Below are 23,571 nucleotides of genomic sequence, written 5' to 3' on the forward strand. Positions count from 1 at the left end.
TGACAACTATTACATACCATAGCTGGAGATATAATCTCCACAAATTTACAACAGATACACTTAGCTTTGGTAGAACTGTTAACAGGCAGCAGGGTTCCAATAGTGGTTTCTGAGACAGGATCAGATTGAGACATCTTGCAAATGTAAGAGAAAAAAACAACATATAAAGCAAAATTATCAATTTCCTTATATGGCAGTTTCAGGAATGGGAAAAAAATGCAAACAGCATAGCCCTCTGACATAGAAAAAAGCAAGAGGCACATAGGAATGGGGTTTAAAATAATGAAATTATTTGGCACCAAATACGATGCACAACGCAAAATTAAATTTTTTGATGCTAACAACATCCGGAAGTGACACACTCGCGTCATTGCGGACGCACCTTGTGCAAGGAACTTGGCGTCAACTAAGACGCCGGAAATGACGAACTTGCGTCACTGGACGCAAAAAATACTTGCGCTAAGAATGACGCATTAAACATCAGCATTTTGCGCTTCGCGAGCCTAATTTTGCCAGCAAAAAATTTATGAAAAAGCAGTCAATTTGAAAAAAAGACTATACCCCAGGTAAGAAAAATATTTCCCTAAATATGTTTTTTCCCAAATATGAAACTGATTAGTCTGCAAAAAGGAAATATACATTAACCTGACTCATGGCACATATAAGTACAATACATATATTTAGAACTTTATATTAAAACAAAGTGCCAAACCATAGCTGAGTGTCTTAAGTAATGAAAACATACTTACCGAAAAGACACCCATCCACATATAGCAGATAGCCAAACCAGTACTGAAACAGTTATCAGTAGAGGTAATGGAATATGAGAGTATATTGTCGATCTGAAAAAGGGAGGTAGGAGATGAATCTCTACGACCGATAACAGAGAACCTATGAAATAGATCTCCTGCGAGGAAAACCATTGCATTCAATAGGTGATACTACCTTCACGTCCCTCTGACATTCACTGTACTCTGAGAGGAATCGGGCTTCAAAATGCTAAGAAGCTAACATCAACGTAGAAAATCAAGCACAAACTTACTTCACCACCTCCCTAGGAGGCAAAGTTTGTAAAACTGTATTGTGGGTGTGGTGAGGGGGAGTATTTATAGGCATTTTGAGGTTTGGGAAACTTTGCCCCTCCTGGTAGGATTGTATATCCCATATGTCACTAGCTCATGGACTCTTGCCAATTACATGAAAGAAAAAGAGAGAAACTAGGAAAGAAAATACTTTACTCTCCCTGACCTTAAAGGATTAGTCTGGTCAAAATTAAACTTTCATGATTCAGATAGAGTATGCAATTTAAAGCAACTTTCTTAAGTTACTCCTATTATAAATATTTCATCATTCTCTTGGTATCTTTATTTAAAAAAAGCAAGAATGTAAGCTTAGGAGCCGGCCCATTTTTGGTTCAGGACCTGGGTAGCGCTTGCTGAATGGTGGCTACATTTAGACACAAATCAGAAAGCGCTACCCAGGTGCTGAACCAAAAATGGGCCGGCTCCTAAGCTTACATTCCTGCATTTTCAAATAAAGATACAAAGAGAATTAATTTTTTTTTATAATGCTCTATCTTAATCATGAAAGTTTATTTTTGACTAGACTATTCCTTTAAATGTTTACAGGCCATGCACTTGCACATACTTCAGTAGACAGAAATAAGTAATCTGAAATACAATACAAAGGATAACAAATATAAGTGCTCACATAACATTGCAGCAAAATAACAGTTTTTCTCCTTGGTTATCTCTAAGAAGAGCTAAAACATCCTTGTAAGAAGAAAGAAGCTGTTTAGGAAAATTCTGCTAAACACTAAGGGCGATATTACGAGTGGTCACAACAGTTAAGCACAAGCGATAATCGGGTTTATCACTGAGGTTTGCGCACGTTGGATGTAGATCTCGTATTACAAGTTGAAAGCAAACCTGATCGATTGAGCGCAATTTATTTTAACGTGAGTTAACCGTTTTGCAAAACAAAAAAAAGTGGCACAAAACTCGGGTTAGCGCGCAAACGAAAACTTTTTATTTTCGTCTTGTAATACGATCGCTATCCGATGCGTGCAAAAAGCTTTCTTCTAGTGGAGTTAGCGCGAGCATTAAATACCGCTCCACTCGTAATCTGGCCCTAAGAAAGTTAAGTGGAAGCAGGAGATGTACAGAATAAATAAAAAGAGAAAGGAAAGTCTAAGTTAAGGACAAATGTAAGTGAGATATGAAACACACAGCAGCATATTTCCGTTTTCCTAGGATTCCATAAGAAACATTATTGTGTTATGCTTATTTTAGCAAAAAGGCTTCTTTGAAAAGTGATCACAGCTTTTGTGATAAAGTTTCTTATGCACAGGAATCACCACTATGCCAGTGATGTCACATTCAAATAATACATTTATGTCCTTATAAGGAGGGAAGGAGCTTATAAATCTGGATGGAAGGAAAATTGGATACAAGAAGCATAAGAACACTCACCTGATACACAAAAGTTAACAAAATTACTACAGAAATAGAATATGTTGCTTATTTCTCTGGACATCTTTCAAGTATTTTAAAAAAGCACCTAATAAATCCAAGGTGGTTAAATCTTGTTGCTTAGATCTGGGTTATTGATGACAAATGTAGTCACCCACATTTCTGTAACTAGTTTTGTGTATCATCTATATGGATATACAATTATTACGACTAAACACACATGAATAGTTTCTCAATTGCCTTGTAAGAGCTAATTACTTGTATTTAAATAGAATTAGTGAAATGTTAGCCAATATCTTGTAGGTTAATCAACTTGATCATAAAGGGCTCCTCTAAATATGCACTTTAAATAAGATAATGTTTATATATTTGGTTATATAACATGGGGGTTGACTCTTGATTTTAATCTAAACACTCATTTGTGGCCTACCAAATTCTCCATTTAAAGGGAAGGGAGATTTTTTGTAGATACAATAGAAAATACATCCCATGGAAAATAATCTATCCCTTTTGCCCGACAATAATATAGTACAACTGACTTTACATTTTGCCTATCAAGTAGTTATCACATTTACAAATATAAGAAAATATATATTTAAATAATTATAACATAATTTATGCTTACCTGATAAATTTATTTCTCTTGTAGTGTATCCAGTCCACGGATCATCCATTACTTGTGGGATATTCTCCTTCCCAACAGGAAGTTGCAAGAGGATCACCCACAGCAGAGCTGCTATATAGCTCCTCCCCTAACTGTCATATCCAGTCATTCGACCGAAAACAAACAGAGAAAGGAGAAACCATAGGGTGCAGTGGTGACTGTAGTTTAATTAAAATTTAGACCTGCCTTAAAAGGACAGGGCGGGCCGTGGACTGGATACACTACAAGAGAAATAAATTTATCAGGTAAGCATAAATTATGTTTTCTCTTGTTAAGTGTATCCAGTCCACGGATCATCCATAACTTGTGGGATACCAATACCAAAGCTAAAGTACATGGATGATGGGAGGGACAAGGCAGGATTAAGCAGAAGGAACCACTGCCTGAAGAACCTTTCTCCCAAACACAGCCTCCGAAGAAGCAAAAGTATCAAATTTGTAAAATTTTGAAAAAGTGTGAAGCGAAGACCAAGTCGCAGCCTTGCAAATCTGTTCAACAGAGGCCTCATTTTTGAAGGCCCAGGTGGAAGCCACAGCTCTAGTAGAATGAGCTGTAATCCTTTCAGGGGGCTGCTGTCCAGCAGTCTCATAGGCTAGGCGTATTACGCTCCGAAGCCAAAAGTAAAGAGAGGTTGCAGAAGCTTTTTGACTTCTCCTCTGTCCAGAGTAAACGACAAGCAGGGAAGATGTTTGGCGAAAATCTTTAGTAGCTTGTAAGTAAAACTTCAAGGCACGGACTACGTCCAGATTATGTAAAAGACGTTCCTTCTTTGAAGAAGGATTAGGGCACAACGATGGAACAACAATCTCTTGATTGATATTCTTGTTAGAAACCACCTTAGGTAAAAACCCAGGTTTGGTACGCAGAACTACCTTATCTGCATGAAAAATCAGATAAGGAGAATCACATTGTAAGGCAGATAGCTCAGAGACTCTCCGAGCCGAGGAAATAGCCATCAAAAACAGAACTTTCCAAGATAAAAGTTTAATATCAATGGAATGAAGGGGTTCAAACGGAACTCCTTGAAGAACCTTAAGAACCAAGTTTAAGCTCCACGGGGGAGCAACAGGTTTAAACACAGGCTTAATTCTAACCAAAGCCTGGCAAAATGCCTGGAAGTCTGGAACCTCTGCCAGACGCTTGTGCAAAAGAATAGACAGAGCAGAAATCTGTCCCTTTAAGGAACTAGCTGATAATCCTTTGTCCAAGCCCTCTTGGAGAAAAGACAATATTCTAGGAATCCTAACCTTACTCCATGAGTAATTCTTGGATTCACACCAATAAAGATATTTACTCCATATCTTGTGGTAGATTTTCCTGGTAACAGGCTTTCGTGCCTGTATTAAAGTATCAATGACTGACTCGGAGAAGCCACGCTTTGATAGAATCAAGCGTTCAATCTCCATGCAGTCAGTCTCAGAGAAATTAGATTTGGATGATTGAAAGGACCTTGTATCAGAAGGTCCTGTCTTAGAGGCAGAGTCCATGGTGGAAAGGATGACATGTCCACTAGGTCTGCATACCAAGTCCTGCGTGGCCACGCAGGTGCTATCAGAATCACCGATGCTCTCTCCTGTTTGATTTTGGCAATCAGTCGAGGGAGCAGAGGAAACGGTGGAAACACATAAGCCAGGTTGAAGAACCAAGGCGCTGCTAGAGCATCTATCAGCGTCGCTTCTGGGTCCCTGGACCTGGATCCGTAACAAGGAAGCTTGGCGTTCTGGCGAGACGCCATGAGATCCAACTCTGGTTTGCCCCAACGATGAATCAACTGAGCAAACACCTCCGGGTGGAGTTCCCACTCCCCCGGATGGAAAGTCTGACGACTTAGAAAATCCACCTCCCAGTTCTCCACGCCTGGGATATGGATTGCTGACAGGTGGCAAGAGTGGTACTCTGCCCAGCAAATTATTTTTGAGACTTCTAACATCGCTAGGGAACTCCTGGTTCCCCCTTGATGGTTGATGTAAGCCACAGTCGTGATGTTGTCCGACTGAAATCTGATGAACCTCAGTGTTGCTAACTCAGGCCAAGCCAGAAGAGCATTGAATATCGCTCTTAACTCCAGAATATTTATTGGAAGGAGTTTCTCCTCCTGAGTCCACGATCCCTGTGCCTTCAGGGAATTCCAGACTGCACCCCAAAATAGAAGGCTGGCATCTGTTGTTACAATTGTCCAATCTGGCCTGCGAAAGGTCATACCCTTGGACAGGTGTACCCGAGACAACCACCAGAGAAGAGAATCTCTGGTCTCTTGATCCAGATTTAGCAGAGGGGACAAATCTGTGTAATCCCCATTCCACTGACTCAGCATGCATAATTGCAGCGGTCTGAGATGAAGGCGAGCAAATGGCACTATGTCCATTGCCGCTACCATTAAGCTGATTACCTCCATACACTGAGCTACCGATGGCGCGGAATGGAGTGAAGAACACGGCAAGCATTTAGAAGTTTTGATAACCTGGACTCCGTCAGGTAAATTTTCATTTCTACAGAATCTATAAGAGTCCCTAAGAAGGAGACTCTTGTGAGTGGGGATAGAGAACTCTTTTCCTCGTTCACTTTCCACCCGTGCAACCTCAGAAATGCCAGAACTATCTCTGTATGAGACTTGGCAACTTGAAAGCTTGACGCCTGTATCAGGATGTTGTCTAGATACGGAGCCACCGCTATGCCTCGCGGTCTTAGAACCGCCAGAAGTGAGCCCAGAACCTTTGTAAAGATTCTCGGGGCTGTAGCCAACCCGAAGGGAAGAGCTACAAATTGGTAATGCCTGTCTAGAAAGGCAAACCTTAGAAACCGATGATGATCCTTGTGAATCGGTATGTGAAGGTAGGCATCCTTTAAGTCCACTGTGGTCATGTACTGACCTTCTTGGATCATGGGTAGGATGGTCCGAATAGTTTCCATTTTGAAAGATGGAACTCTGAGGAATTTGTTTAAGATCTTTAGATCCAAAATTGGTCTGAAGGTTCCCTCTTTTTTGGGAACCACAAACAGGTTCGAATAAAAACCCTGTCCTTGTTCCGTCCGCGGAACTGGATGGATCACTCCCATAACCAGGAGGTCTTGCACACAGCGTAGGAATGCCTCTTTCTTTATCTGATTTGCAGATAGCCTTGAAAGATGAAATCTCCCTTGTAGAGGGGAAGCTTTGAAGTCCAGAAGATATCCCTGAGATATGATCTCCAACGCCCAGGGATCCTGAACATCTCTTGCCCACGCCTGGGCGAAGAGAGAAAGTCTGCCCCCTACTAGATCCGTCACCGGATAGGGGGCCGTTCCTTCATGCTGTCTTAGAGGCAGCAGCAGGCTTTCTGGCCTGCTTGCCTTTGTTCCAGGACTGGTTAGGTTTCTAGGCCTGCTTAGATTGAGCAAAAGTTCCCTCTTGTTTTGAAGCGGAGGAAGTTGATGCTGCACCTGCCTTGAAATTTCGAAAGGCACGAAAATTAGACTGTTTGGCCTTTGCTTTGGCCCTGTCTTGAGGAAGGGTGTGACCCTTACCTCCAGTAATGTCAGCAATAATTTCCTTCAAACCAGGCCCGAATAAGGTCTGCCCCTTGAAAGGAATGTTGAGTAATTTAGACTTCGAAGTCACGTCAGCTGACCAGGATTTAAGTCATAGCGCCCTACGCGCCTGGATGGCGAATCCTGAATTCTTAGCCGTTAGTTTAGTCAAATGAACATGGCATCAGAAACAAATGAGTTAGCTAGCTTAAGTGTTCTAAGCTTGTCAATAATTTCAGTCAATGGAGCTGTATGGATGGCCTCTTCCAGGGCCTCAAACCAGAATGCCGCCGCGGCCGTGACAGGTGCAATGCATGCAAGGGGCTGTAAAATAAAACCTTGTTGAATAAACATTTTCTTAAGGTAACCCTCCAATTTTTTATCCATTGGATCTGAAAAAGCACAACTGTCCTCAACCGGGACAGTGGTACGCTTTGCTAAAGTAGAAACTGCTCCCTCCACCTTAGGGACCGTCTGCCATAAGTCCCGTGTAGTGGCATCTATTGGAAACATTTTTCTAAATATAGGAGGTGGGGAAAAAGGCACACCCGGTCTATCTCACTCCTTGCTAATAATTTCTGTAAGCCTTTTAGGTATAGGAAAAACATCAGTATACACCGATACCTCATAGTATTTATCCAGCCTACACAATTTCTCTGGTACTGCAACTGTGTTACAGTCATTTGGAGCAGCTAATACCTCCCCAAGCAACACACAGAGGTTCTCAAGCTTAAATTTAAAATTAGAAATCTCTGAATCAGGTTTCCCCGAATCAGAGATGTCACCCACAGACTGAAGCTCTCCGTCCTCATGATATGCATATTGTGACGCAGTATCAGACATGGCCCTTACAGCATCTGCGCGCTCTGTATTTCTCCTAACCCCAGAGCAATCGCGCTTGCCTCTTAATTCAGGCAACCTGGATAATACCTCTGACAGGGTATTATTCATGATTGCAGCCATGTCCTGCAAGGTAATCGCTATGAGCGTCCCTGATGTAATTGGCGCCATATTAGCGTGCATCCCGAGAGGGAGGCGAAGGGTCTGACACGTGGGGAGAGTTAGTCGGCATAACTTCCCCCTCGTCAGAATCTTCTGGTGATATTTCTTTTATAGTTAAAGACTGATCTTTACTGTTTAAGGTGAAATCAATACATTTAGTACACATTCTCCTATGGGGCTCCACCATGGCTTTCAAACATAATGAACAAGTAGTTTCCTCTGTGTCAGACATGTTTAAACAGACTAGCAATGAGACTAGCAAGCTTGGAAAACACTTTAAACAAGTTTACAAACAATATAAAAAAACGTTACTGCACCTTTAAGAAACACAAATTTTGTCAAAATTTGAAATAACAGTGAAAAAAGGCAGTTACACTAACAAAATTTTTACAGTGTATGTAACAAGTTAGCAGAGCATTGCACCCACTTGCAAATGGATGATTAACCCCTTAATACCCAAAACTGAATAATAAAAGACAAAAAACGTTTTTTGTTTTTGTGTTTTTTTTTTCAAATAGTCACAACAACTGCCACGGCTCTACTGTGGCTTTTTACCTCCCTCAAAAACGACTTTGAAGCCTTTTGAGCCCTCCAGAGAAGTCCTGGAACATGCAGGAAGATGCTGGATGTCTCTGTCAGTATTTTTATCTGCACAGAAAAGCACTAAAATAGGCCCTTCCCACTCATATTGCAACAGTGGAAAGCCTAAGGAAACTGTTTCTAGGCAGAATTCAAGCCAGCCATGTGGGAAAAAACTAGGCCCCAATAAGTTTTATCACCAAATACATATAAAAACGAATTAACATGCCAGCAAACAATTTATATTACATTTTTATAAGAGTATGTATCTCTATTAATAAGCCTGATACCAGTCGCTATCACTGCATTTAAGGCTTTACTTACATTAGTTTGGTATCAGCAGCATTTTCTAGCAAATTCTATCCCTAGAAAAATATTAACTGCACATACCTTATTGCAGGAAAACCTGCACGCCATTCCCTCTCTGAAGTTACCTCACTCCTCAGAATATGTGAGAACAGCCATGGATCTTAGTTACTTCTGCTAAGATCATAGAAAACGCAGGCAGATTCTTCTTCTAAATACTGCCTGAGATAAACAGTACACTCCGGCACCATTTAAAAATAACAAACTTTTGATTGAAGAATAAACTAAGTATAAAACACCACACTCCTCTTACGACCTCCATCTTGGTTGAGGCTTGCAAGAGAATGACTGGATATGACAGTTAGGGGAGGAGCTATATAGCAGCTCTGCTGTGGGTGATCCTCTTGCAACTTCCTGTTGGGAAGGAGAATATCCCACAAGTAATGGATGATCCGTGGACTGGATACACTTAACAAGAGAAATATATATATATATATATCCCAGTAGAACAACAAAAAACAAGAAACCTATCTAAACAATACTTTTATTGTAATCCTTAATCTCATTACAGAAGTATTACTTTTAGTTTGTTTTACACTCACCTACAATCATATATCCCATACCACCTGCCATATAAGTGTATTGTTTACTTCCCATGTAAGTTTCTTATCTTTCCCCTCTTTCTTAAGGTGAGCAATTCTGAGAAGGGGGGGCAGGGTAACATGTGTGCTGTGTTTAAAATTGGGAAGAGTGGGGTGTGTTGTGGGCGCTGCTATTCAGAATAGAATGGTCCAGTTTGATATACGCAGCTCTTCAGCCAATGCATGTCATTTTGCAAGTAAATATTGCATCAGGCAACTCATTTTGAATGAATGACAAGCAAACATGCTTGTATTCCTGCTGAAAATCTTCACTATGTATTTGTGACTGTAAAGCAATAGGGAAATAGAGACAGACAGTCATGCAGAAAAAAGTACTTGTATATGCATAATGCACAATTTATTTCAGCAGTTCAACTAAAGATTTCTTTTTTATGTCTAGTCTAGGCACACACAGAACCACTTAAGCTACAGACAAAAACAAAAAAATTAAAATGAACATAAAAGAAAAGAAACTGTAAAAGAACTCCCCCCTCCACAAAAATAAAAACACCCTAGATTGTCAAAACACTGCCTGTTTTTTCAAGCCCTACTTGTATAAAATATGACATGGATTAAAGAAAACAAGCTTGAAAAGACAAGGTGCGTCTTTTTGAATAAAGCCTTTTGGCTTATTTCCTCCCTCCTTGGACTTTAATCCTCCCCTTATTTCAGTCTTCTACTCAATGTCTGACATTTGGCCACCCACACTATTTATTATACTCCTTTTGTTTTTTTCTTTAGTTTTTTATTATCATTTTATAGAACTGTTTTGTTTGACCCATCCCTGTCAACGATAACTTCTAAATGTTTATTTTCTCTTCCACTCATCTCTTTTCCAGTTTTAATATTTGTTTTATTTTTTACGGAATAAGATGTAGTTGCAAGTAAAATATAAAAAATAGCCTAGAAACTATATTAAAAGTTATCAGATTAATTTAAAGGGACAATGAACCCAAATTTTTTCTTTCATGATTCAGATAGAGCAGGACATTTTAAGCAACTTTCTAATTTACTCCTATTATCAATTTTACTTTGTTCTCTAGCTATCTTTATTTCTTTGTTTTAAAAGCAGGAATGTAAACCTTAGCAGCCAGCACATTTTAGGTCCAGCACCATGGATAGCGCTTTCTTATTGGAGGCTTACATTTACCCACCAATAAGCAAGCATAACCCAGGTTTTCAACCAAAAATGGGCCGGCTCCTATGCATCACATTACTGCTTTTTTACATAAAGATAGCAAGAGAATGAAGAAAATTTGATAATAGGAGTAAATTAGAAAGTTGCTTAAAATAGCATGCTCTATCTGAATCACGATAGAAAAAAATTGGGTTCAGTGTCCTTAAGAGGCCATTTTAACAGTGTCTCGTGAGACAGTATTAAAATAAATAATGTACTTGTAGCTCAAATACAATAAAAAATTAAACTGTGAAATGAGGGACAAATAAAATGTGACAAAATGCAGAGAGCACAGAACAAAAAGGTAAAGATATTTTTTTTCAGTCTAAAGAAAATTTACAAAATGAGATTTCATTTGCCTTTAAATTCACAAAAATAAATATACACCTAACACCTTCTCAATGTGTATAAGACCCATATTTGACGTCCTGCCTAACTCATGTTTCTAGGAAACAGGATATGGTATCAACCAATCAGCATTTAAAGGTTTAGTAGCTGCTTGTATAAGAAATAAACAATGAATGATTTAAGGCAAGAATAAAAGCACAAATGTTATTAAGAAAAACAACTTAAACTGCAACTAAAGTCAAAATAACCAACAACATTTTAGTGTTTTACTACAGAGTAGTAAATGGAGTCTGAAGAAATTGAGGAAGAAAAGCATGCTACTTGAACACAAATTTTGCATGTGCAAGAATAAAAAAACAAAACAAAAAATAGGGTCAAAATTGATTACAAAGATAAAATTATGCTTACCTGATAAATTAATTTCTTTCATGATGGTGAGAGTCCTAGAGCCATCACATGTGGGATTAAAGCCCAGTCCTACTGGAGGAGGCAAAACACTAAACACAACAGAGCTATAATCCCTTTCACTGTCCTATGATTTCATAGTCATACATATGGCCAAGAGAAAGGAGAAAATAAGAAAGTAGGAAAGGAAAAGCAGGGTAAAAGAACTGCCGCCAATTGTTATTAAAAAACAACAATAGGTCTTGTAGACTCTTATCATAATTAATTTAATTAATTAATCAAGTAAGAATACATTTTGTTTTCTTTCATAAGATGGTGAGAGACCACGAGCCATTATATGTGGGATCCTGTACAGAAGTTGTGAAGTCCACAAGACCACATTGAAATAGGGCAGAAAAAAAACAGTAAAAGGGAGGTAAAGGTACTAAACAAACACTGCGACCAGAAGAACTTTCCCACCAAAAGCAGTCTCAGAAGAGGCAAATGTGTCAAAATGGTAGAGTTTGCTAAAGGTATGTAAAAATGACCAAGTAGCTGCCTTGCAAATCTATTCAATAAAAACTTCATTTCTAAAAGCCCAAGTGTTGGCAACTACTCTGGTAGAATGAGAAGTAATTTGTTCTAGGGGAGACTTCCCCATAAATCAAAGCTGCCAAAGTAATTGTAATTGCTTTCTGTCATATGCGGTGACCTGAGAAATGGATAAACAAGGAATAATAATTTCTGAATTATTTAGTGGCTTGAAGATAAGTTTTCAAGCCACTTACTACATCCAGGCTATGGGGTAGCATTTGCAAAGCGCTTAGAAAGGCGGAGCTCTCATCTGTCTAAGTGACCTCCTTTTAAGTGAATGCACTAAGAATAATACAAGAATTGAAGAAGATTTGAAGAAGATTTGAACTACCACTGAGGCAAGCAAACATATTTTCTTGTTATCACAGTGTTCTGCACTTACTGTTTTAATATGTTTTATGGCCTGCTTTTCCTTTTTACAAACTCATGCCTACTTTACAGACATGCTCACTCACTCACTCATTCATACCTTACCCTTCTTTACATTACATTTTTATAGCCCCTCTATCCTATCTAGTCCCTAGGTTAGCTATCATGAACTACTTTTTATTTTAAAATCTTTGTCACTAAACTGCACTACCTCACAAAAATACTCACACCTCTACAAATCTCCTTCCCACCTACTCTCTCTCCATCTTGCTGCTTTATAGCATCAGGAGAAATCTCTGACATCTCTCCTAATCATGGACCGTCCTTCATTCCCACCCTCACACAATCACACACAACTTACAGAAACTTTAATAAATGTAATACACATAACCCCATTTCTATCCCCTGCCTCCCAAACTCTTGCTCTGTATGCAACAAACTTATCTCCCACTCCCTAAACCTGACCATGACCTGTTCATCTCCCACTCCCTTAACCTTTTGGCGGCCCTCACTGAAACCTGGCTCTCTTCCTCAGACACAGCCTCCCCTGCTGCTTTTTTATGGGGGACTACACTTCAGCTATACATCCAGCCCTGGTAGTCCATACACTTAGTTTATTACCACTTATCCTGCTCTCAGTCTTAAATGACTTCAATATTCACACAATATCTAACAATGGACTAATTCTCCCTCACAAAGATGGCCATTTAATTGACCTAATCTTCAGCCACCATTGTTCTGTTTCTCAAGTTTACTAACCCATTCCCACTCTTTCACCATAATCTCTTGAAATGCAGCATCACTACAACGACTGCACACCCACCACCTAACCCTTTAAATAGACTCCATAGAAATGTACACACCATAACTCCAGAACTACTCTTGCACGCTATAACCACCCTTCTACCTGCAATCTCCCCCCTTTCCTGTCACCCTTGGTAAAATAGCCCCTCATTCCATAGCTCACACCTGACGGGAGCACCCCAACCTTGGCACACACATCTCACATGCTACTTGCAAAAATATACCTGCACTTCAGAACGGCACTGAAGGAAATCTCGCTCCTCTAATGACTTCTTGCATTACAAATTTATACTGCGCTCCTACTCATCCACCCTCAACCTCTCCAAACAGAACTACACAATGCCATCCTTTGCCCCCCCCCCCATCTTCCATTACCACTTCTCTCACAGAAATTTTTCAATACATTTCAAAACCAATATAGAGTTCGACATAAAATAACCCCCTGCCACAACAACAACCACACATCAGAAGTCACTGAAAACTTTCAAACTCAGCCTAATCAAAAACTCACATTCACTCCTGTTACAGAGGAGGAGGTTGCTCTGTCCCCTTGATCCTTACAACTATATTATCTTGAATCTGTTAGTGTATACTAATATTAATATACAACAGAAGTAGTACTTCTGGAACATACATTTGATTGCAGCTATTAAGCACAATAGATACATTATTGCGAATTTGAATTTAAAGTGTTCTGTAAAAATTTAAATTTTTTGTTTCAGCAGTAGTAAAAAATGCATATGATGCACACTATGGCTGAGAGGATGAAAGCTTTCTTTCAATGAACTGATGTGTGGTGACACGTGATTATTGAAACCAATAAGATGTGCCGCATTGAAGGTGACATCACCCGGAAGAAGCTCCCAGCTGCTTGAGAGGAGGAGCGAAACGCGCAAAGGGATGAGTTGGTGCATTGCAGCCTTCATTCTTGGGGATCCCCTAGGACTTCTGACCACCTGTGGCATCACACTCGACAACGGTTTTCTCTAATGGAGGAGGAGCAGCAGCGTAAGTGACACAGGTATTTGTGCTGACCGGTGGTGTTGGAGGACCCTCTAACGGTGGTCCGCCTGTTGATACATTTAATGTGCTCCTACTTACCATGAGTGTGTTCTGATTTGCCTTAAGTGAGGGGTAGAAGCTCCATATTGTGTTTGGACCGGGAATTTGTGGACAGTGTCTCATCTGACTGAACTCTGCAACTATGCTAACACTTGCCTACTTACTTGCTTTATGAGCAACTGCTTGCAGATGAACTTTTAAACAGACTGAGCTCAGTGGGGCACCACAGTAGCTTTCTACCTATAATCGCTTTTTTAGCTTCAGGTCCTGTTATGAAGGGGGAACCATAATTTTCTTTATTGTAGATTAAAGGTGTGATTTTGTAGAATGTTGTCTCGGTTTATTCCTTTTTCTTTTTGTTATATTACCAGTATGTGTGCTTTATCATAGACTTTTAGGGATTCCATATTTGGAATGTCTACTTCCGTTGTTCACTTTTTCATATTACATTTTTCTAGGCTGCACCTACTGTAAATATTTATTATTATTATTTTTTAGAAGTGAGTGAACCGTTTGTTTTGTTTTCCTTACAACTGCTACCTAACCTTTACCCTACTCTTACACCCATCCTTACACATATATTTAAACTCTTCCTTAAATCTCGTAAATTTCCATCATCCCTTAAACATGCTCTAATTAGCCCTATTCTTAAAAAACTTCATTCAATACAGCATCCGCTTGCAACTATCGCCCAATTTCTCTTCTTCCCTTCACCTCTAAACTTCTTAAGCAGATTGTTTATAAACGCTAATAACACTTTATCTCTCCTAACCATCTTCTCGGTCCTTTGCAATCTGGCTTTCGCCCCCAACACTCTACTGAAACTGCCATCACCAAAGTGATAAATTACCTACTTACTGCCAAGTCTAAAAGGTCATTACTCCATGCTAATCCTTTTAGACCTTTCTACAGCTTTTGATACTGTTGACCAGCCATTGCTGCTCCAGTTACTGTGGCTCTCTTCCTACCTTTCTAGCCATACCTTCAATGTATCCTTCTCTGGCTCTTTCTCCTCCACTCTACCACTCTATATTGGGGTAGCTCAAGGTTCAGTTCTTGGTCCCCTTCTTTTCTCAGTCTACACATAATCATCACTTGGTTCATTAATCAAGTCCTGTCAGTTTCAGTATCATCTTTATGCTGTCGATAACCAAATCCACCTTTATGCACCAAGTATTTCCTCTTCTCTCCTGACTCATGTCACCAGCTGCCTAGCTAATAACTTATCCTGGATGGCTTCTCACTACCTAAAGCTGAAATTCTGTAAAACTGAACTTCTATTTCCTCTGTCTACCAATTGACCCATTCCCAACATCTCACTGTGAACAACTCTGTCATTAACTCTACCTTTGACTCTTTTTTTTGCTCCCCACATTAGGTCCTTACCCAACGCCTGGCCGCTTGCATCTTAAAAATATCTCTAAAAGTTGTCACTTCTTCACTCAAGACACAACTAAGACTCTTATCCACTCCCTTATTTCTTGCCTTGACTACTGCAATTCTGTATTATCTGGTCTCTCAAGCTACCGCCTGTCCCCACTGCAATGCATCCTGAATGCTTCTGCTAGGCTCATTTTCCTTAAAAATCGCTCCACATCTGCTGCACTTCTTTGCCAACACCTTCATTGGCTTTTCTTAGCCTCAAGAATAAATTAAAATGTTTGACCCTATTATACAAAGTCCTCGCCTTGCCTGAAAATACTCCACAAACCACCCCCTACGCTCTGCCCAAGACATAACAAGACATACTTCTCTCCTCATCTCTCATTACTCCCTCACACTTTCGTCTGCAAGGCTTCTTTAGAAATGCTCCATCCCACGCTTACTCAGACTTTTGGAATGTCCAAACTATGCATAGGTTAAAATGGCTAAGCCTGAAGAACCCTCAAACCCAAGTTAATTAAACAAAATAAAACACAAACTATTTGAAAAGAGGTACAACTAGAAAGAGGTAGACTATCACTGTTTATAACATTCTGTTAACTCTTTGAGAATCTTTGCATTGAAATGCAAAAATGTCAACATGTCCACATGCTCCTGGCTGAGGCTGGCTCTCTTTTGGCAAGCTATTTTGCCTGCAGCAAAGAAGAGGTGCTAAGATGGTGTTTAGGTGCCTGAGATGCATCAGTAGGGTCTTGCCAATTTCACAAAGGTGGGATTATTATCTTTATTAGTTCTCCACCAATGCAAAGGGTTTTCCTCCTTGGCAAGGGGCCTTTCAACAAAGCAAGCCTGAACTTCCTTCTAACAAAAAAATGTCTTGAATATCTATTTGCAATGGTAAATAACCAGCTATAAGGTTAGGAAAAAAATACCTAGTCCGCTCTTAAAATAACAAACGTATAGAGGTTGAATCTGGTATCAAAAATATATAAAAAGAATTTTGAAAAGTCAAAAGCGCTATATATCAATATCAGGACAAAGCCTTACACATTTATGTATACAGTACATAAATAACAAACAATACGCTAATAATTGTGCAAACATATAATAGTGCACATCAATTCAAATAACTCACAACAATCTAGGGCTAGGTGTAAATAACAAGCACGGCACTATGTAATGCAAAGCATAGTCCCAAATCACCTGATTTATTATAAACAATCCAAATAATTACTCCTATTATTTCTGGGTTGCACATAAGCCAGGAGTAGTTGTAAACTTATACTGTCCTGCAAAAGTGAAAAGTAAAAGTCTGTAGACGTCCTTAATCTAAGGGCATAACTATAAAACACAATACAAAGGCAGGAGCTCATTGGAGTAAAGCAGCTGGTGCCATGCACAGACCAACTATTCGATAATGAGATTCGTTGACAACTATTTTCATCATCGATTATTATCGATTATAACAACTAGATTAGTTGTTGCCGCTCAAGTTGGAGCTTGACACTGAAGAAATCTTCCTTGAGGAGGGTGAGACAGAAAGACAATATGGTACCCCTGGGAACTTATGTACAGTGCCCAAGAATCCTTGGGAAAGAACAGATTTTTCCCAAGCCTACTGAAAAGGTTCAGTTGGCTCTTCTCCAGAACAGAGTCTGGGTTGGGAGCTGTAACTTCATGAAAAGGAAGGGGAAGGCTTTTTTAGTCTGTTTGGGTTTCTACCAAGAGGAGCCAGGCTTCCACATTGACTTGGAGGTGTCTTACTTCTGAGACTATGAAGAGGAAGATCTTTGTGTCTGGTAATGACAAAAGAATTGAAATAGTCAAGCAAACGTAAGCTTCCCCTTAGCTTTGTCTTGCTGCCGGAAAGCTCCTTTACCTCCAGTGACTGTAGCAATGATAACATGTTGTCCAGGTCCAAACAAGATCTTTCCTTGAAATGGAAGGGACAGAAGTCTGCTTTTAGATAATTTATCAGCAGGCCATGACTTCAGTCATAAGGCACTTCTAGCCAGCAGACCATGACTTCAGTCATAAGGCACTTCTAGCCAGAAGTCATAGCAGCGCTCATTGTATTAATGCAAGTTATTTCAACAGCTGCATCATAAATGAAACTGCCCACAGTCTTGACTAATCTTAAGTGATCCTGCATACCATCAAATGAACATCTAGGCAAATAAGATCACACCACACTACAATAGTTGCAGATCACACTACAATAGTTGCAGATAAGCAGGCTAAACGGCTGGACAAAACATTTACCTGTGAGTTGAAAGGATCTTCTGAGGAAACCTTTAAGTTTTCTGCCCATCAGATCCTTAAAATATATACTGTCCTCTAAAAGAATGGTAGTACGCCTAGACAAAGTGGAAATAGCACCGTCCATCTTTGGAATAATCTCCCTCACCTTTCATTTTTGAGAGGGTAAAACGGAACATGTTTTTGAATTTGGCAAAGGGAACAAAAGGAATGCATGTTCCATTCCTTGCTAATTAGTTCAGAAACCTCATCAGGAACTGGGAAAGTAGATTCTTCTTTGGGGCTGCCTTAAAGAACATATCAATCTTATTCAAAGATTATTTCTCTGCAATAAAGATGTGCTCCAATTTGGCATTAAAAGTAAATCTTCTATTAGTTTGTCAGAAGGGGGGTCCATTGTTTCTGAATCATTGTCCTCAGTTGAGGAGGAGGATCCCAATTCAATTGAACTTCCTGGGGATACAGGATACCTAGATGGGACACTTTTTAGGGCTGCCCCAGATGAGCCCAGGGCCTGTGAATGGTTCTTTCAGTCCTCTGCGTGCATTTGCATTTAACTGACGGAGGCATGAAAGCGGTCAGTTGTTGCTTCCTATGTATAATGCAGACACAGGATCTAAGGAAAAAGTACTCCGACATGGCTAACAGGAGAAGGGCTGCAGGATGAATCTCAGCGATACATGAGGTAGGTTTGTGACAAACTCCAGGGAATTTACTCTCACTGCCTGTATACCCCTCTGTCCTATTCCCATCTCTCTCAGGAGGATAAAGGATCTCCCATTGGTCTGAGAACCCCTTTTAGTCGAAGTTCATCACTTCAACTTACACCATCCTTCTTGTTGGATGGAGAAAAAAAGAAAAAAGAAAAAAAAGACTAAAAAATCATGGGATAGTGGGACGGATTAAAGCTCTGTTGTGTGGGGTGTTTGTATTGTGTTTTGGGGTGACTTTTTTTCCCCACAAGTGATGGAATCTCACCATTTTATGAAGGAAAGAAAAAAGGACAAGAAAAAAAAAAGGAGCACAAACCTCCTATGTTCATAAACAGATCATTTTAATCTTTTAATAAAAAGTACAAATATTTTATTCTTACCATCATCAATATACCAGTTGCTCTTTGCCTTCGGCTGTAGTTGGGTTTCGACAGAGCTGCCATTGAGAGTGTAAAAAAATTCAGAACGGTTTCTGCTTCCAGACTCAGAGGTAGATCCTGCTATGAAGAAAAACATAATTTATGCTTACCTGATAAATGTATTTCTCTTGTAGTGTATCCAGTCCACGGATCATCCATTACTTGTGGGATATTCTCCTTCCCAACAGGAAGTTGCAAGAGTATCACCCACAGCAGAGCTGCTATATAGCTCCTCCCCTCACTGCCATATCCAGTCATTCGACTGAAACAAGACGAGAAAGGAGAAACCATAGGGTGCAGTGGTGACTGTAGTTTAATTAAAATTTAGACCTGCCTTAAAAGGACAGGGCGGGCCGTGGACTGGATACACTACAAGAGAAATAAATTTATCAGGTAAGCATAAATTATGTTTTCTCTTGTTAAGTGTATCCAGTCCACGGATCATCCATTACTTGTGGGATACCAATACCAAAGCTAAAATACACGGATGATGGGAGGGACAAGGCAGGATTAAACGGAAGGAACCACTGCCTGAAGAACCTTTCTCCCAAAAACAGCCTCAGAAGAAGCAAAAGTATCAAATTTTGAAAATTTTGAAAAGGTGTGAAGCGAAGACCAAGTCGCAGCCTTGCAAATCTGTTCAACAGAGGCCTCATTTTTAAAGGCCCAGGTGGAAGCCACAGCTCTAGTAGAGTGAGCTGTAATCCTTTCAGGGGGCTGCTGTCCAGCAGTCTCATAGGCTAGGCAAATTATGCTCCGAAGCCAAAAGGAAAGAGAGGTTGCCGAAGCTTTTTGACCTCTCCTCTGTCCAGTGTAAACGACAAACAGGGAAGATGTTTGACGAAAATCTTTAGTAGCTTGTAAGTAAAACTTCAAGGCACGGACTACGTCCAGATTATGTAAAAGACGTTCCTTCTTTGAAGAAGAATTAGGACACAATGATGAAACAACAATCTCTTGATTGATATTCTTGTTAGAAACCACCTTAGGTAAAAACCCAGGTTTGGTAGGCAGAACTACCTTATCTGCATGAAAAATCAGATAAGGAGATTCACATTGTAAGACAGATAGCTCAGAGACTCTTTGAGCCGAGGAAATAGCCATCAAAAACAGAACTTTCCAAGATAAAAGTTAAATATCAATGGAATGAAGGGGTTCAAACGGAACTCCTTGAAGAACTTTAAGAACCAAGTTTAAGCTCCACGGGGGAGCAACAGTTTTAAACACAGGCTTAATTCTAACCAAAGCCTGACAAAATGCCTGGACGTCTGGAACCTCTGCCAGACACTTGTGCAAAAACAATAGACAGAGCAGAAATCTGTCCTTTTAAAGAACTAGCTGATAATCCTTTGTCCAAACCCTCTTGGAGAAAGGACAATATCCTATGAATCCTAACCTTACTCCATGAGTAATTCTTGGATTCACACCAATAAAGATATTTATGCCATATTTTATGGTAGATTTTCCTAGTGACAGGTTTTCGTGCCTGTATTAAGGGATCAATGACTGACTCGGAGAAGCCACGCCTTGATAGGATCAAGCGTTCAATTTCCATGCATTCAGTCTCAGAGAGATTAGATTTGGATGATTGAAAGGACCTTGTATTAGAAGCTCCTGCCTCAGAGGCAGAGTCCATGGTGGAAAGGATGACATGTCCACTAGGTCTGCATACCAGGTCCTGCGTGGCCACGCAGGCGCTATCAGAATCACCGATGCTCTCTCCTGCTTGATTTTGGCAATCAGTCGAGGGAGCAGAGGAAACGGTGGAAACACATAAGCCAGGAGCTGCTAGAGCATCTATCAGCGTCGCTCCCAGGTCCCTGGACCTGGATCCGTAACAAGGAAGCTTGGCGTTCTGGCTAGACGCCATGAGATCCAGTTCTGGTTTGCCCCAACGATGGATCAGTTGAGCAAACACCTCCGGATGGAGTTCCCACTCCCCCGGATGAAAAGTCTGACTACTTAGAAAATCCGCCTCCCAGTTCTCTACACCTGGGATGTGGATCGCTGACAGGTGGCAAGAGTGAGACTCTGCCCAGCGAATTATCTTTGAGACTTCTAACATCGCTAGGGAACTCCTGGTTCCCCCTTGATGGTTGATGTAAGCCACAGTCTTAATGTTGTCCGACTGAAATCTGATGAACCTCAGGGTTGCTAACTGAGGCCAAGCCAGAAGAGCATTGAATATTGCTCTTAACTCCAGAATATTTATTGGGAAGAGTTTCTCCTCCTGAGTCCACAATCCCTGAGCCTTCAGGGAGTTTGTGACTGCGCCCCAACCTAGAAGGCTGGCATCTGTTGTTACAATCGTCCAATCTGGCATGCGAAAGGTCATACCCTTGGACAGATGGACCAGAGATAGCCACCAGAGAAAAGAATCTCTGGTCTCTTGATCCAGATTTAGTAGAGGGGACAAATCTGAGTAATCCCCATTCCACTGACTTAGCATGCATTATTGCAGCGGTCTGAGATGTAGGCGCGCAAATGGCACTATGTCCATTGCCGCTACCATTAAGCCGATTACTTCCATGCACTGAGCCACTGACGGACGTGGAATGGAATGAAGGACACGGCAAGCAATTAGAAGTTTTGATAACCTGGACTCCGTCAGGTAAATTTTCATCTCTACAGAATCTATAAGAGTCCCTAGGAAGGAGACTCTTGTGAGTGGGGATAGAGAACTCTTTTCCACGTTCACTTTCCACCCATGCGACCTCAGAAATGCCAGAACTATCTCTGTATGAGACTTGGCAATTTGAAAGCTTGACGCCTGTATCAGGATGTCGTCTAGATACGGAGCCACCGCTATGCCTCAAGGTCTTAGAACCGCCAGAAGTGAGCCCAGAACCTTTGTAAAAATTCTCGGGGCTGTGGCCAACCCGAAGGGAAGAGCTACAAATTGGTAATGCCTGTCTAGAAAGGCAAACCTTAGGAACCGATGATGAACTTTGTGAATCGGAATGTGAAGGTAGGCATCCTTTAAGTCCACTGTGGTCATGTACTGACCCTCTTGGATCATGGGTAGGATGGTCCGAATAGTTTCCATTTTGAATGATGGAACTCTGAGGAATTTGTTTAAGATCTTTAGATCCAAAATTGGTCTGAAGGTTCCCTCTTTCTTGGGAACCACAAACAGATTTGAATAAAACCCCTGTCCCTGTTCCGTCCGCGGAACTGGATGGATCACTCCCATTACTAGGAGGTCTTGCACACAGCTTAGGAATGCCTCTTTCTTTATCTGGTTTGCTGATAACCTTGAAAGATGAAATCTCCCTTGTGGAGGAGAAGCTATGAAGTCCAGAAGATATCCCTGAGCTATGATCTCCAACGCCCAGGGATCCTGAACATCTCTTGCCCACGCCTGGGCGAAGAGAGAAAGTCTGCCCCCCACTAGACCCATTTCCGGATAGGGGGCCGTTCCTTCATGCTGCCTTGGGGGCAGCAGCAGGCTTTCTGGCCTGCTTGCCCTTGTTCTAGGACTGGTTAGGTTTCCAGGCCTGTCTGAAATGAGCAACAGTTCCCTCTTGTTTTGAAGCGGAGGAAGTTGATGCTGCTCCTGCCTTGAAATTTCGAAAGGCACGAAAATTAGACTGTTTGGCCTTTGATTTGGCCCTGTCCTGAGGAAGGGTCTTGCCTCCAGTAATGTCAGCAATAATTTCCTTCAAGCCAGGCCCGAATAAGGTCTGCCCCTTGAAAGGAATGTTGAGTAACTTAGACTTTGAAGTCACGTCAGCTGACCAGGATTTAAGCCATAGCGCCCTACGCGCCTGGATGGCGAATCCGGAATTCTTAGCCGTTAGTTTAGTCAAATGAACAATGGCATCAGAAACAAATGAGTTAGCTAGCTTAAGCTTTCTAAGCTTGTCAATAATTTCATCCAATGGAGCTGTATGGATGGCCTCTTCCAGGGCCTCAAACCAGAATGCCGCCGCAGCAGTGACAGGCGCAATGCATGCAAGGGGCTGTAAAATAAAACCTTGTTGAATAAACATTTTCTTAAGGTAACCCTCCAATTTTTTATCCATTGGATCTGAAAAAGCACAACTGTCCTCAACCGGGATAGTGGTACGCTTTGCTAAAGTAGAAACTGCTCCCTCCACCTTAGGGACCGTCTGCCATAAGTCCCGTGTAGTGGCGTCTATTGGAAATATTTTTCTAAATATAGGAGGTGGGGAAAAGGGCACACCGGGTCTATCCCACTCCTTGCTAATAATTTCTGTAAGCCTTTTAGGTATAGGAAAAACGTCAGTACACACCGGCACCGCATATTATCTATCCAGCCTACACAATTTCTCTGGAATTGCAACTGTGTTACAGTCATTCAGAGCAGCTAAGACCTCCCCAAGCAATACACGGAGGTTCTCAAGCTTAAATTTAAAATTAGAAATCTCTGAATCAGGTTTCCCCGAGTCAGAGATGTCACCCACAGACTGAAGCTCTCCATCCTCATGTTCTACATACTGTGACGCAGTATCAGACATGGCTCTTACAGCATTTGCGCACTCTGTATCTCTCCTAACCCCAGAGCTATCGCGCTTGCCTCTTAATTCAGGCAATCTAGATAATACCTCTGACAGGGTATTATTCATGATTGCAGCCATGTCCTGCAAGGTAATCGCTATGGGCATCCCTGATGTAATTGGCGCCATATTAGCGTGCGTCCCCTGAGCGGGAGGCGAAGGGTCTGACACGTGGGGAGAGTTAGTCGGCATAACTTCCCCCTCGACAGAACCCTCTGGTGATAATTCTTTTATAGATAAAGACTGATCTTTACTGTTTAAGGTGAAATCAATACATTTAGTACACATTCTGCTATGGGGCTCCACCATGGCTTTCAAACATAATGAACAAGTAGGTTCCTCTGTATCAGACATGTTTAAACAGACTAG

General features: G+C 40.9%; 1 protein-coding gene across 3 annotated transcripts in view; it reads right to left on the reverse strand.

Annotated features, from left to right (window-relative positions):
• CYLD (CYLD lysine 63 deubiquitinase) overlaps positions 1-23,571 on the reverse strand; it is a 467,344-nt gene that overhangs the window by 191,328 nt on the left and 252,445 nt on the right. Inside the window, exon 6 of one of the 3 annotated variants that reach the window (XM_053699514.1) lies at positions 18,644-18,760. The exons of 1 other annotated variant lie outside the window; for it this stretch is intronic. In XM_053699514.1, coding sequence (XP_053555489.1) covers positions 18,644-18,760 — 117 coding nt within the window. Of the gene's footprint in view, positions 1-18,643; positions 18,764-23,571 lie in introns of all 3 variants that reach the window. One more of the 3 variants, XM_053699513.1, reaches the window with a different exon arrangement.

The sequence above is a fragment of the Bombina bombina genome, chromosome 1, assembly GCF_027579735.1.
Source record: "Bombina bombina isolate aBomBom1 chromosome 1, aBomBom1.pri, whole genome shotgun sequence".
Lineage (NCBI taxonomy): Eukaryota > Metazoa > Chordata > Amphibia > Anura > Bombinatoridae > Bombina > Bombina bombina.